The sequence below is a fragment of the Passer montanus genome, unplaced genomic scaffold, assembly GCF_014805655.1.
Source record: "Passer montanus isolate IOZ18808 unplaced genomic scaffold, ASM1480565v1 scaffold6, whole genome shotgun sequence".
NCBI classification, from domain to species: Eukaryota; Metazoa; Chordata; class Aves; order Passeriformes; family Passeridae; genus Passer; species Passer montanus.
Genome location: NW_024371037.1, coordinates 8,767,645 through 8,781,381, shown reverse-complemented (window position 1 = coordinate 8,781,381; position 13,737 = coordinate 8,767,645). Strand labels below are relative to the sequence as shown.

At 43.1% G+C, this 13,737-nt stretch overlaps 1 protein-coding gene across 1 annotated transcript in view; it reads left to right on the top strand.

Moving 5' to 3' along the window:
* Positions 1-12,770, top strand: part of CFTR (CF transmembrane conductance regulator) — an 86,901-nt gene extending 74,131 nt beyond the window's left edge. Inside the window, exons 24-27 of the mRNA XM_039726968.1 lie at positions 6,788-6,877; positions 9,389-9,561; positions 9,798-9,903; positions 11,412-12,770. Of these exons, the coding sequence (XP_039582902.1) occupies positions 6,788-6,877; positions 9,389-9,561; positions 9,798-9,903; positions 11,412-11,618 (576 nt within the window). The 3' untranslated portion in view covers positions 11,619-12,770. The remainder of the gene's footprint in view (positions 1-6,787; positions 6,878-9,388; positions 9,562-9,797; positions 9,904-11,411) is intronic.
* Positions 12,771-13,737: the final 967 nt, after the last annotated feature.

Here is a 13,737-nt window from a genome sequence, read left to right as displayed (position 1 = left end):
GCAAACATGCAAACCTAGGGCTCCTGAGTCTCTTGCCAATGTTCCTGCCACTGGACAGTGTCTCACATCAGTTACAGCTGTGGATTATCTGTCTGAAAAATGAACATTATTGTCTGCATACAGTAACACTAAAATGTGATTGCTCACTGTAAGGGTACAAACAAAAACTGATGGAATGAATGGCAGAATTTGAACTCCTTTGTACTTTTGATGTCTATCCTTACCAACAACACTGATACATGAGTAACACATATTGGCCATCTCTTCTTTGACAGTTATACATCAGATAGTTCTTCAGTTTCCAAACATGCACAGTCTCCTCCATAACAGTATTCATTCCTATGGCAATCCTCTGACTGTGGCAGACTAATTCAAGTAACACTTGATGGCAATCTTACCAATGAGTTGCTCGTCGTGTCAGGCGGCAGTGGGAGACCGACTGCAGATCAGCCTGCCACACTGTCAGGGGCCATGCAGCCTCTCCTGCTTTTATCCACCCATCCTTGAGGGTGGCTACTAGCCCCAGAGACTGAAAAATATGGTTTGATCTTCAGTCACCTTGACACACCCACAAAGGAATAGGCTGACCAAGGGGGCCAAGCAACCCCTTTTAACTGTTAGCTGTCAAACCCTAACTGTGCAATTCCCCCCATCCTGTCCCCAGAGTAAAGCTGTTTCCATCTTGTTGCTGAAAAGATTTGGTTTGTTCCCTGATAGTTTCCCATCTGAGGAAGGTGGTTATTGTCTTAGAAAGCTGGTGATTTTATGTACAGTATATAGCTGTTGTTGCAGTGACTACATGAGGCACTTTAAAATAGTTGGAGAGACTCTGGGACAGACAGACAGTTTAACATAAAAATTGCCTAAGTTTTACAGCTTGGGTCACTGTTAAAAGACACTGAAATATTCATGCTGGCCTTGATTTTGCAAACACAAGGAGGACTCAGAATTCAATTTTTCTATGAGATGATCAGTTTTGATTGCTTCCCTTTCAAATAGTTATTCCATAGTAGCCCAAGTGTCATTTATTTAGAGTAGGCATACAATGCAGGAACAAGTCTCTTTTCTTTGTGCATTTCATGCTCTGAAATTTTCTAGAGGCAGAAATTTTTTTACACTGTCCTTGTCAGAACAGACCCTTTATTCTCTGCCACATTACACCCTTAACAACAAGCCTAACAGAGCAGTGTTGAGTCCACGGTGTGCATTCATTTCTTACCTGAGCTCTGCCAGTCACACACTGCCTGCAGAGCTGAGGCTTGCTTGGCAAGCTGCCATTTGATAACTGACCTCTTGTCATCACTTCTGTCTTCTCTTCAACATTCTCATATCTATCTATTCCTTTAAACTTTTATTTCTTTATCAATAGAAAGAACTGCTGGTTCAGTTCTGCAGAGTGATTGTTGCTTGTGAGAATGAAAAAATGTCCCCCATTCAGATCAAGGCAGCTGTGCAGTGAATTGCATGTGCAGTTGCTTGTATTTAGTTTGGAGGACAGGTGTGTTATACAGCAGTCTTCTGAAGCATGGCTGTACAGCATGAAGGATGCTTTTATCAGAAAGGTATGTCTGCACTGGAAAATTTTCCTATACAGCCAAGTATAAATTTCTGTATTGGAACGGGCTGCCTTATCTCTCCCATAGTCATATTTTTGTCTAAGCCTTTTGCCCTTTGGGATGTGGCTGCCCACCAGAATTTCAGTGTTCCATCTCCAGCTGTCTTTGAGAATGCATGGACTGAGAAGAAATCTGAATGCTTGGTAACAAGTACCTTCATTGTCCCAGTGAAAATATGAGGGATAATTCTCATAGAACTCATCACCTGAGCACTCACTATAGAGTCACAAATGGTATAGAAAATATCATTTCACAGCCATCAGCAAAATGCAAGAGACATTTATTACATGAGCATATAACTTGCCCTTCTGCTAGTGAGGTGCATTGTTAGTTCATTGTTAAAATTACACATTTAGTTCACATTTGGAAGTCCCTGATACATGGATCAATGCCAAATAATCCCAGCCCTCCATTCTCTGTAAGGTCATGAGAGTTGCCAGCCTGTTTGCATGCTTCAGCTCACAGCACTTGTCCCAAAGCCTTGGCAAAGAACTGCACATTATGCCTCAAAATTTCCCACATTCAGAACAAAATGAAGTTTTCAGCAGCGCTTTCCCAGCAGGAAAGAGAAATTGCATATGCCACCCTGCCTTTCCCAGCAGAACAAAGGGAGCCTTTTGTTCTTTGCCATTCACCTAAAGCTTCGGAATGGAAAAAAAAGTTGCCTTTCCTTTCCTGGGAGCAACACTCTCCTACAGCAACACCTGGATATTCACTGTCTCCAGGAGAGGCTTCGCCAACAAAAGGAGAATGGAGCTCTATCTGAGGCAGGCTTCCTCCTGAAAATTTTCCAACACTCTCCTTCTCTTCTTTAACCCTAAGTTTCCCAATTTAGTAGAAAAGAAATGCTTTTCCACTGTGGGAACCTCACTAAAGCACAACCACATAGCACACACAGACTCTGCAGTCTGCTTCATGCAGGCTGTGCTGGAATGACTGCAGGGTGGTCAGGGATCACACTGAGCAGAAGCAAAGGTAAACCCCTTCTTTCTTTCAGTATCTCAAATCTGACTGTCATGCCTTGTAGAGGTGTGAAGGGTTAAATAATATGAAATATATTTCCTGAAGCACTCACAAGGATGTTCCTTGCTGTAGCTTCTCACAGCCTGCCCAACACTGCTCCTACAGGCTGCTTGTCATTCTCCCAAAAACAACTGCTCATCTAACACCAGGCTGTACTTTGCACCCATTATCTCTTCTTCCTGGACAAGCCTTTCTGACAATTCTTCTGCAGGTATTTGCCCACCACATTTCCCGAGTGAGGATTTCCAGCTGCATTTGGTTTCAACACAGTAAGGCTTTCTTGCATGGGTCCTCATGCAGATTGCATCCTGAAGTATTTAATGGAGTCAGATTGAGGACATAAATGAAGAACAGGAGACCTGCAGTTGATTTCCAGTTAAAACGAGTGATGAGACACCTGAGACCCATGAGGTGCTGCTAGCTCTGAGGAAGGGGATGACTTCTGATGTTTTATTTAGTGTTAGCCTAGTGGACCTCACACTGTTTTCTATATGTAAATACACCATATAGAGTTAAAATCAAGCTTAACATGGAGAACAAGTTTTCTAGAATTTGCAGGACAGCCAGCTGACAAAAAAAAAATTGTTTTGCGCCTTTATTTTACTGAAGGAGTGAAATTTTGCAGCTTTTATCTTTGTAGTTCCAGTTCTTCAGCAGCTATCACATTCTGTTAGTTGTATATGTCTGTCTCTGTCTGTCTGTCTGTCTGTCTGTCTCCAGCACTATTTCTCATACCCTTCAGGCCTGCTTACTTTTGGAGGTCATGGCTGCTTTTGGTGTGCCAGCACACTCCTGCCTGGCGCAGCTGCTGAGCAGGGCCACTTCCCGAGGTGCTCCCACAGAGGGTCCTGCAGGGCACTGGGATGAGTCAGCATCACCATAGCAGGGAGTGTCTGCTGCATCAGACCCGTGCACAGAGCAACTGGGGACGTTCATTAACAACCCCTCATGCTCATTTTGGGCACTGTAGAGGTTGTTTGCTACATCATGGGTTCAGTGTTGCCAGGGGCACAGCACTTATATTTACCAGTAAGCTCTTTGGGAGGCAGATGTTTTGGCATCTTCAAGGGAGAATGTTACAGAACTGGTCCCAGAAACCTTTCACGTTTTTATTGTTTCTGTGCTCTTATTCTTATGTCAATGTAAAGTCCCTAAAGGACACTTATGAAAACAAATCCTCTAATTTTGCATCTAGTGCTAAAGCATTCACATAGTAACTTGATTTTACTTCGTGTTGATATTGCTGCTATAACACAGGCAAAGCAGAGGAGGCTACAAGGAGGTCATGCTGCTGTTACTCCTGACTTCTCTGTGTATGGAGCTGCTGATGTTACATTTGTCCTCCAGCCCTGGGGCATGTGGGAAGACGGGTCCATGGGTCTTGCTGGGGACCTGCACACAAGTTGCAGCATCAGCTATTCACAGCCAGGATACTCTTACTCCTTAGCAGCCTCTTGTCAGCTGATCCTTAACTGTTCTGTAAGCATTTCTTTAGGTACACTGGTCTTGATTCTCCACGTATCACATAAATTGCTTGGGAATCTCATTCCCACAGACACCAATACACAGAAGCTGTAGCCACGAAGGGCAATTAATGCCCTTCAGAAAGGTTGATTTGCAATATTTGGGGTGCTCAGAACATAAACATGACCATATTTATGTTTCCAAATGTTTTGCTTCTGGGTGGATGTCAGGTCTAAGAAACTGTTTGTTGTATAATCACACCCACTGTTATCCTGTGGGAATTTGAACAAGTGACCAAGAAGGAAATTATTCCAGATTTGCTGCAGTCTACCCAGCCATCCAATCACTCTTCCAATGCCCTCCTTATTTCTACTTCTTCCATATTTATAAGCAATGTAAGTCCTTCATATTCACTTTTGGGTGGTTTTGTTTCACTTTAGACTTCAAGTTTTTAAGAATGTGGAGAGATTTGTTTCTGCTTCTCTTCAAGCAGACTCTTAACTGCCCAGGTGACTCATACGGTATTTACTTAAGTGAACCCTATATGGTTTCTAATGAGCTAGAAGGAAGAAGGTGTTGAAATGGAGAGAGAAGTACCAGAATTTAGGACAATGAAATATTTACTTTGTGGGGATGAAAAACCAACCCTCCTTTTGGGAATAGCTTGCTTTTAGTGCCCTGCTTCTTAAAAGCACAGTTATTAGAAATAGCAGCAGCTTCAGAGGAAAATTGTACCCCTTATTGCTCTGCCTGGTGCACTTCAGCAGGAATGTTATTCAGCCCTATCTTCTTTAGAACTGGTTTGTTCAGTTAACTATTCTTTAGCACTGAGAAATGAAAACATGCATTCCATTAGTTAAATGTATGGGGCTCGCAGTGTGAGCAAACCCACGTCTGACACTGTTTCCACAGCATTGCTGTGTTTCCACCACACCCACTCCTTGGAAGAACCTAATCCTGCTGCAAATATGTCACCCCACTCGCCACCGAACCAGTGCAGGGCATGGGAAAAGGACTGCGCTGTACTTCACCTGAACTTTCACTGTTTTTAACAATAACAATTCTAAGGGAAAGAGTCTACTCTTTCCCTGTTGTCTCTACAAAAATTACTTCAGTGCTAATTTTTAGTTGAGTGTGGTTCTGCAGCTCTGTCAGTGTTTGTTTGCCATGCATTGAAGGTATCATTGCACTTAAATCCACCCCATTGAATGCACAGCACCACAGCTGCCTCTCCCCTCTGGTTTCTTGAATTAGTTATTTCCTTCTCTTTTACACCAAATACGTTGGCAATAGCGTGCATATATTAATCTAGCAAATTAATTAATGTAATTTATTTTCCTCTGCAATGTTTACACTTTTAATTAATCATAATTAAATTATTAATGTAAATGTGTGTATAAATCACTTTGAAATCTGATGAAAGAATGCAAAGTTCCCAGGTTGGGTCAGATGGAAATTGTGGTAGACAGGCCAAACTCTGAAAGAGCACTTGCTAAGTCTATTCTCTCTGTTATTTTCTGCTGGTGCAGCTAATCCTTCACTGCTTTTGGTAGTGTTTGACTACCAAGACTCCAGGAACTTGCGTGGCTGTGAATTACTGGCATTTCAACATATTTTCTCTAAATAAATACTTTGTTTAGAAAGACGGGAGAAAATAATTGTCTCAATTTTTTCCCCTTGGTATTTGTTGTGTACGTACACAGAAAGAGCAAGCAAATGGTAATATTTCCCAACAAGACTCTTAAATTCTTTGAGACCAAGTTCTCCCCACTACAAGCAGTGGGTGTACCTTACAGCATAGAAAAAACCTTCTTAAATGTTGTACAGCCTCAGTGTCCCTTGAAGAATCTAATTTCTCTTAGAATCCGCCCCATGTAAAGAGAGATTCAACAAATATTTAATTTGGTCTGAGTCACTGCTTCTTGAGCTACAAAACGTGTATCTAAGGTGTGATGGCCGAAACCTGCCTGCCTGAACTGATGGGGAAAGCAGACTGGAGCAGTAAACTTCCTTTGGAGAAGGGTGTGTTCTGAGCGCCAGGAAATGAGCATCCTCCCCAGCTCCTGCGGCCGGAGGCGGGCGCGGGGCAGTGCCTGGAGCCCGCGGGGTGACAGTGGGACACGGAAAGGACATCTGTAGAGATGGCACTGGGACATGGTGAAATGCGTGAGATGCATGTTTGGCTACAACTTATTAGAAAAATAAATTAATTGATGAAAACCAACTTTGGACGATGTCCCTTTATTTTGACAAATAGTTTTTCCTCTCTAAGCAAAATTGTGGAAACATGCACTTTAGGTGGATAATTTTCTTTTGGTATGTTTGAATATATTTTACAGTCAAGAATCAAAAATAGTTTAAAAATGTTTATTTCAAAATGAAAATGCAGGAAATGGTTTATTCTGAAAACTGCTGAAATCTGGGGTTTGCTGGTTTTCAGACAAGTTTGGCTATGATTTTATTAAAATACGTGCCAAAATCTTAATATATAAGCATTTTCAAAATCCCTCTTTTTTTTTTTTTTTTAAAAGTATTTAAAAAAAAAATAATAATAACCTGCAGTTAGCGCTATCTGGTAATTGCAGAAGGTTATTCTTTTGCCTGTATGCTTAACAATTTCCAATGCTTTATATAATGTTTCAGGTTATCTATCTACCTGTGTCTGTATGTCTTTTTTCTTGCAGAAAGTGTTCATATTTTCTGGAAGTTTTCGGATGAATTTGGATCCTTATGGGCAGTGGAATGATGAAGAAATATGGAAAGTTGCAGAGGAGGTAAAGCTGTTCAGTGTTATTTGTCTCCCTCTGGTGATGTGGTTACAGCAGGGTGCAGTGTAGGTCTAATGATTGTCATATTTTACATTTATGTAGAATCTTAGGAAACAAGTGCAGGGGAAAGGTCATGCTGTGCTGCAAACCATATCTATTATGTTTTATATGAATAGTGAGTTCAACTCTCAGGCCAATGGGAAGCCAGCTGAGCGGAGCTCTCTCTGACAAGGCATTCAGGCTTTTGTTCTACTCGTGTCATGGAGCTTCCTGTGCCATGGAAAACAAGAGTCATGGAATGTTAGAATTCCAAACCTGAAGGTTGTCTTCTAATATTTTGTTGAGGGTTCAACAACATCTTTTTTTCTAATTCCCAAGCTTAGGGTCCAGATTCTGTTTCCATGTTGCACTGGTGCCACACGTTGCAGTTGTCAGGTGCCACCTTTTGGCTCTGACAGTGCTTCGTGGGCTGCAGAAGTGTCTGTAATGCCCAGGAAGAGTCAGGTGAGCACACGGGAGGGAAGGGGCCACAGCCCAGAAAGTGGGTACCTTTCCGTTGCAGTTGTCAGGTGCCACCTCTTGGCTCTGACAGTGCTTCGTGGGCTGCAGAGGTGTCTGTAATGCCCAGGAAAAGTCAAGTGAGCATTACAGGAGGGAAGGGGCTGCAGCCCAGAAAGTGGGTACCTTTTCCCAAGGTACAGATGACCTAATTGATACAGATCTAGCCATACTTTGGTGCCACTTTCCTTCATTACAAGTCTCAAGTATCAAAAAATGCTTACAGGTGTGGGACTTAATCTGAAAGCTTCCTCCTTTCCCATCCAGGAGGTTAACTCTGTCTCTGCTTTCTTTCTTGGGTTTTTCTAATTTCTTCCTTATATTTGGAAAAGAGGAAGGCAGACAGGTTCTGTGAGTAATTTACTGTCAAATGAAAATATCATGACTTTTTTGTTTAGATGGTGAGACAGCAGCTTTTCAGACAGCCCTAGTGGAGGCAACAGCTTGCTCAGTGCAGTTTCTCTGCTTCTCTAAGGCTCTGGAAAAAATTCAGTGTGGATCAATATCCTCTTTCTTGAAGAAAATAAGCTCTCCTGCTTTGGAGGATTGTTTCCACTGTGTGTTTGAATTGAGCTTGGGATTTTAAAGAGCTAAGCCTTGTTTACAATGGCGTGAAAAAAATTTATTTTGAAGTGTTTATCATTAAGGAGTTGGGCAAATCTGTATTTGATACTGGGGTTTTCATTGCACAGGCAAGAATGCAAAGCAAATAAAAAAAGAAAGAGCTGTAATGCTTTTTACTAGGAGTGATTGGATTGTTTACCAAGTTCATGCTCTTGAAGTCTGGCTCGGCAGTGAGTCAGTGTAACTTTGGGAGCATGGCACAGAAATGAGCTGTCAGCTTATTCCAGACCCATGTTGACTGTTGAGGATTTAGAGGATCCTTCTGAGATCAGCCTCAGCTTTTTACACTCCTTGCAATCAACTGCAGAGAACAAGGCCTTGCCTGCTGTTGCATTTTTTATTGCCTCCATATTTCAGCACCTGAATCTGTCAGACTTGTAAGCTCGAGTCTTACTTCTCCAGTCAGCTGTCTGAAGCCTATGGGTACATGGAGAGACCTTGTGCAGTTTTAAGAAGAAAGGACCTTTTCCATCCATTGAATGCAAAATTTCATTAAGGACACAATGTGTGTTCAAAAGAGATAGAGGAACAAAACACTGGCCTTAATTTGTATAAAATTTAAAGCTCAAGCTTTTCAGAAGCACAACACATATACCTATACCCCACAGTTTAATATTGTTTCCATGCAAAGTGAAAACACTTTGTAGGAATTCCAATTTTTTGTTTTCCTTGGGATGAAAATTATTTGCAGATCAGTAATATTTAAAAAATTCAAGGGAGGTGGCCTTTATAAATTTCTGGAGTTTCATTACATTTTTATAGTGTTTTATAGAGCCATGACACTCACATATATTTCCTAGCTTTCATATTTTGTAAAAATGTCTCTGAAACTCGGCTGATAATGCCAAGGACCACAATTGGTTTGGAAGATGGAAAGCTTTGCTTGGAGGTGTAAATCTCCCAGGGACAGTAAGCAGGAGCACTGGAAGAAACAGTCAGAAAACATCTCCCGGGCTGGACTCTGATTTCTGGTCCAAAGGCAGCAGCTTCACTCGGCATGGGCACACTCTCAAAACTCTGTCACCAGTGCCAGAGGGAAGCCCCTCGTGCCTTTAGTACAACCAAAATGCACAAGACATTTGGGGCAGCAAAAGGAGCACCTGGAAACACTGTCAGAGCTGTAGAGACAGTGGCCATGGTGACTGGCGTTATGTTCTGTTGCTATAATGTAGCATAAAAATTTTGGTCATTTATTTTTAAACTCCTAGTAACCAAAGAGGCCTACTTTCCTTTCAAAATTCCCTTTTTGTAGCATTTACAATGACGTAAATGATTACCACAGTCACCAGCAATTATGTCTTGCTAACTTTTTGTGTCCTTTTATTTCTCTGGCAGGTTGGGCTGAAGTCTGTAATAGAGCAATTTCCAGGCAAGCTTGATTTTGTTCTTGTGGATGGAGGCTGTGTCCTCAGTCATGGCCACAAACAGCTGATGTGCCTTGCCCGGTCAGTTCTCAGCAAAGCTAAAATCTTGCTGCTCGATGAACCAAGCGCTCACCTGGACCCTGTGTATGTTTTGTTCATTTGTTCTGTTTTCTAATATGGAATAAGAAAACCCATGAGGCAGCACCATCTAAAGAGATCTTTTGTAACTTGTCTGGCCTATTACTAAAGCTAATTTCAGTAATGCATGTTGGTAATTCTGGGTCAGGGAAGCCTGGTTACAACCCTTACTCTATGGCTGTGTGTGCTAAGGGCCTGTGCAGTTATGGGCGTGCACATTGCATTGTTTGTCTGCCTTTCAGAACCTCCCAAGTGATCAGGAAGACCCTGAAGCACGCGTTTGCCAACTGCACGGTGATACTCTCCGAGCACAGGCTGGAGGCGATGCTGGAATGCCAGAGATTTTTGGTGAGCATTTCTCATAGGATCACTTACTGCTCTCTGACCACATTTGATGAACATGCAAAACACACCAAGTGGAAATGATGATGTTTTCTGGATTGATGGGGGTCATTCAGGGCGGTTGAGCAATGTACCCACTGGCAGAACTGCAGCAGGCTCCTGTTTGCTCCTTCACCTATCTGTGACAGACATCTGTGTTCAGATGAGCTGGGTCATGTTCTGGAGGAGCAAGAAGGAAAGTTTCAGCCAGAAGGAAAGTTAGCAGGCTCCTGTTTGCTCCTTCACCTATCTGTGACAGACATCTGTGTTCAGATGAGCTTGTTCTGGAGATCATGTTCTGGAGGAGAAAGAAGGAAAGTTTCAATGAGAAGGAAAGTGTAGGCTATCCAGCTGCTGATCCAGGTGCCTTATATTTTTGATTGGCTCAGGAGATTCAGAAAAATCTCAGCATCTCACAGAGTTTTACAATTGCAAATGCATAACCTGCTGCACTTGAGCAACAAGAGACTGCCTGGGAAAGAGGAGTTTCCAAGTATGTGATGATCAGAATTGCTGATTTCTTTCAACAAGCCACGTAAACATTCCTTTCACGTGTAATCAAGGGGACAAATTACTAGAGTCCTGGAGTATTTCCTTTGTTACATAAAAATGGTTAGTAAAGAAAAAGAAAGTTATGTAAATTGTTCTTAAAAATAAGGTTCTTCTCTCTGTATTTTTTTCACTCTTCTGTGAGAGGGCATCTAAATTTTATTAGCAGAGTGAAACACGGTTTTGATGTCTATTTGATTGGTGCATTAGCACAGCAGGAGGAGCAGTGCCTGGAGTTAAAGCAGGCTAGTCAGTAGGCAGGTTGTACATCCTTTTGGATGTGCTGCCCCTTGGTGTGTGCTGGACTCAGCCTTGCTTCCCAGCCTCCAGACCACATTTTAGCACTAGAGATGCTAAAAATTCTCTCCTGTCAGACCTGTGCCAGAGATGTGCTGACATTGCAGTGCCAGTGAAGGAGCCTGATTTTTCCTTGGCTCCTGTCTGACAGGGAGACTGGCACAACCCTACTGGGTAAACTTCTCGTCTCCTTCAAACAGAGGTGAGCAGTGCTTCCTTGTTTAGTGAGAAGAAAGCAAAGAAAGGCTGGCACCTTGCTGGCAGCCTTCTCTCTTTGCTTGTGATAGAAAAATTAATGCTTCCTTAACTGGGCGGTCTAGCAGTGCCAGGGAAATGCCAAGGTACTGGGAGACTTCAATAAAGGGACTCAGAGGTAAAACCAAATTACAAAGTGCCAGTGCAGTAGCACTTTGTAATTTGGGCAATAGACACCTTTTCTACATGTTCAAATTTGAATGCATGTTTTTGTGGTTTTAATTAGAAACTGCAAACTAGAAATTAGCAATTGCAATTTGGGCTTTTTCTGTTAGAAGATGTTTGCCATGTCTTCATGTCTCTTCCCTGCTCCATTAGTTGCATTAGCTGAATTCTGTCAGCATTGCTCATCTAACGGAGTGATGTTTCTCCAGGTAATTGAGGACAATAAACTGAGGCAGTACGAATCCATTCAGAAGCTGCTGAACGAGAAGAGCTCCTTCAGGCAGGCCATCAGTCACGCTGAGCGCCTTAAGCTACTGCCAGCACACCACAGAAACTCCAGCAAACGTAAACCCCGGCCCCAAATCACTGCCTTGCAGGAGGAGACGGAGGAAGAAGTGCAGGAGACAAGACTGTGAGATGCTGTGCAGAGACCTTTGTGGAGTGAATGGTCAGCAGTGCCCATCATGACAGGACCAGCACTTCTGAAGCTGCCTCAGCCATGCACAAATTCAGCCTTCCAGGAGGTGTTTACTGAAGCGGCCGCATGAGCGTGTGGGAATTGCTTCCCTTCTGTGGTTAATCGTGTGCAAGTTAGCACATTCTTTGCGGTTTTGCCACTTACAGTGGTGAAACCAGATTTCCTTTGGAAAGCTGCTCTGATTGCATACAAACGAGATGGCAAGCAGAAGTAACCTGCCTAGCCTGACATAATTGTTTCAGAAAACTTTTAGAAATGTTCTTGCTGGGGTGAGAGAGGACTAGACAGCAGGAAGAATGTGGAAAAAAAAAAATCAAATCTGAGTGGAAAATAGAGAAATCAGTATGTAAAAAACTTCTGTGGATTCACTTCCTGCAACAGAATTAAGGGACGATATCAGCAAGGCACACAGAAAACTTCCTCCTCTTTGTTTTCCATGCAGCAACTGTAATTTCAGTTTAGCAGGAAAGGCCAAATGCCACATGCATAGGTGAAAATGAAGGAAGAGAGGATATTGTCTTGGAAGCCAATCAACATCTGTCATGTCTCCACAGTTAAGGGAAAATTGGCATTTCCTCTTAAAACCTAGGAGACTGTTAACCTGACCCTGCACACACTCACAACTGGATGAGTGCAGGCTGACATCAGTATCTAGCAAAAGGAAGGACTCCGGGCAGTGGATCTGTAACAGTCAGTATAGGTCTGACATCTTTATATGTGTTCTACTTTGACCTAACGAAAAAAAAAAGGGGACGAAACCTCTCTGAAGTAGACTTTAATAATGAAATTAATTTTTATACTCTTCTGGTTTGCAGTTTTATTATGGAACTGGATGTTCTCTAGGATATTTTATTTATTTTAATATTGTTGCAAACTTTTGCTAAGGAAATGATGTATTTTAAGAGTGATTATGTACTATGAAGAAAAATATATTTGTACAAAAAGTTTTATATTTGGATTGTTGCAGGGGTATTTTGCTACTAGACTTTGATGTCTCATTATGCTAGAGCTGTTGAAAACGAGGGCAGCCCCAGAGTTTGGCCAGGTACTGTCCAATGCTGTCTTTGTGCACTAAAGTATTCTAGTGATATACAGGTGTTTTAGATTATTTTTTTCTTTAAATAAATTTTTAAAAAGAGAAACTGCCTGTATGCCACATTACAGCCCCCCCGCCCCCCATTAATGGGACAAGCACTGTGGACCGATTCTGCTGTTTCCACGTCAGCCATTGCTGCCCATCAAAAGCAGGGCGGTGATTTTCAGCAGCTGCGCTCTCTCCTCGCCGCGGGCTGCCGGCGCTGCCCGGGCGGCACTAGGTGGTGCTGCGGGCCTCGAGCGGCCTGCGCTCAGCCCGGCCCCCTCAGCGCTCCGCCGAGAGCTGCACAGGCAAGACTAACTCCTTCAGCCTTGGACTAACACCATCAGGCTTGGACTAACTCCTTCAGCCTTGGACTAAACTCCTTCAGCCTTGGACTGACTCCTTCAGGCGGCCCGGAGCAGCAGCTGGCCTGGGCGGTGGTGCTGCTCAGGGCGCTGCCGGGCCCAGCGGAGCCTGCAGGCCCTGGGGCTCACTCTGGAGTTGCTCACCCTGTGTCACGCTGGTTTCCCTCCAGCTCTGTCTGCCACTGTATATTTTCTGGCCTTCATTACACATTTCCTTTGCAAATATTGGCGGTTTTTCCCCTGCCCTCTCCCTCTCCCTTTTATGCTTGTCTATCTTCTAGCACTTACCTGGGTCTCTTTCCTTTCTTTCCATGGGGGACACCTTGCGACGCCTGATTATCTGCACAAAGCAATGCCTCTTGCTCACAGAGCATTCTGGATGCCCTTGGGTCTCAATTTTGCCATGTCACCGTTTCTTTGCCACTAAGCTCTGCTTGATCTACAATAATGGAAAACCAACTGTGCATTAGAAGTATCATCACTTTTGAATCCCATCTCCACTCCCCTTATCCCCTCAAACTGTTCACCTCACAGTTTGTCCCTTTTCTGACATAGTCAGCTCTCCATTTGCACAAGTCTTTACAGAGTACGTGGCCAAGGCTGGCTGGGAGGCC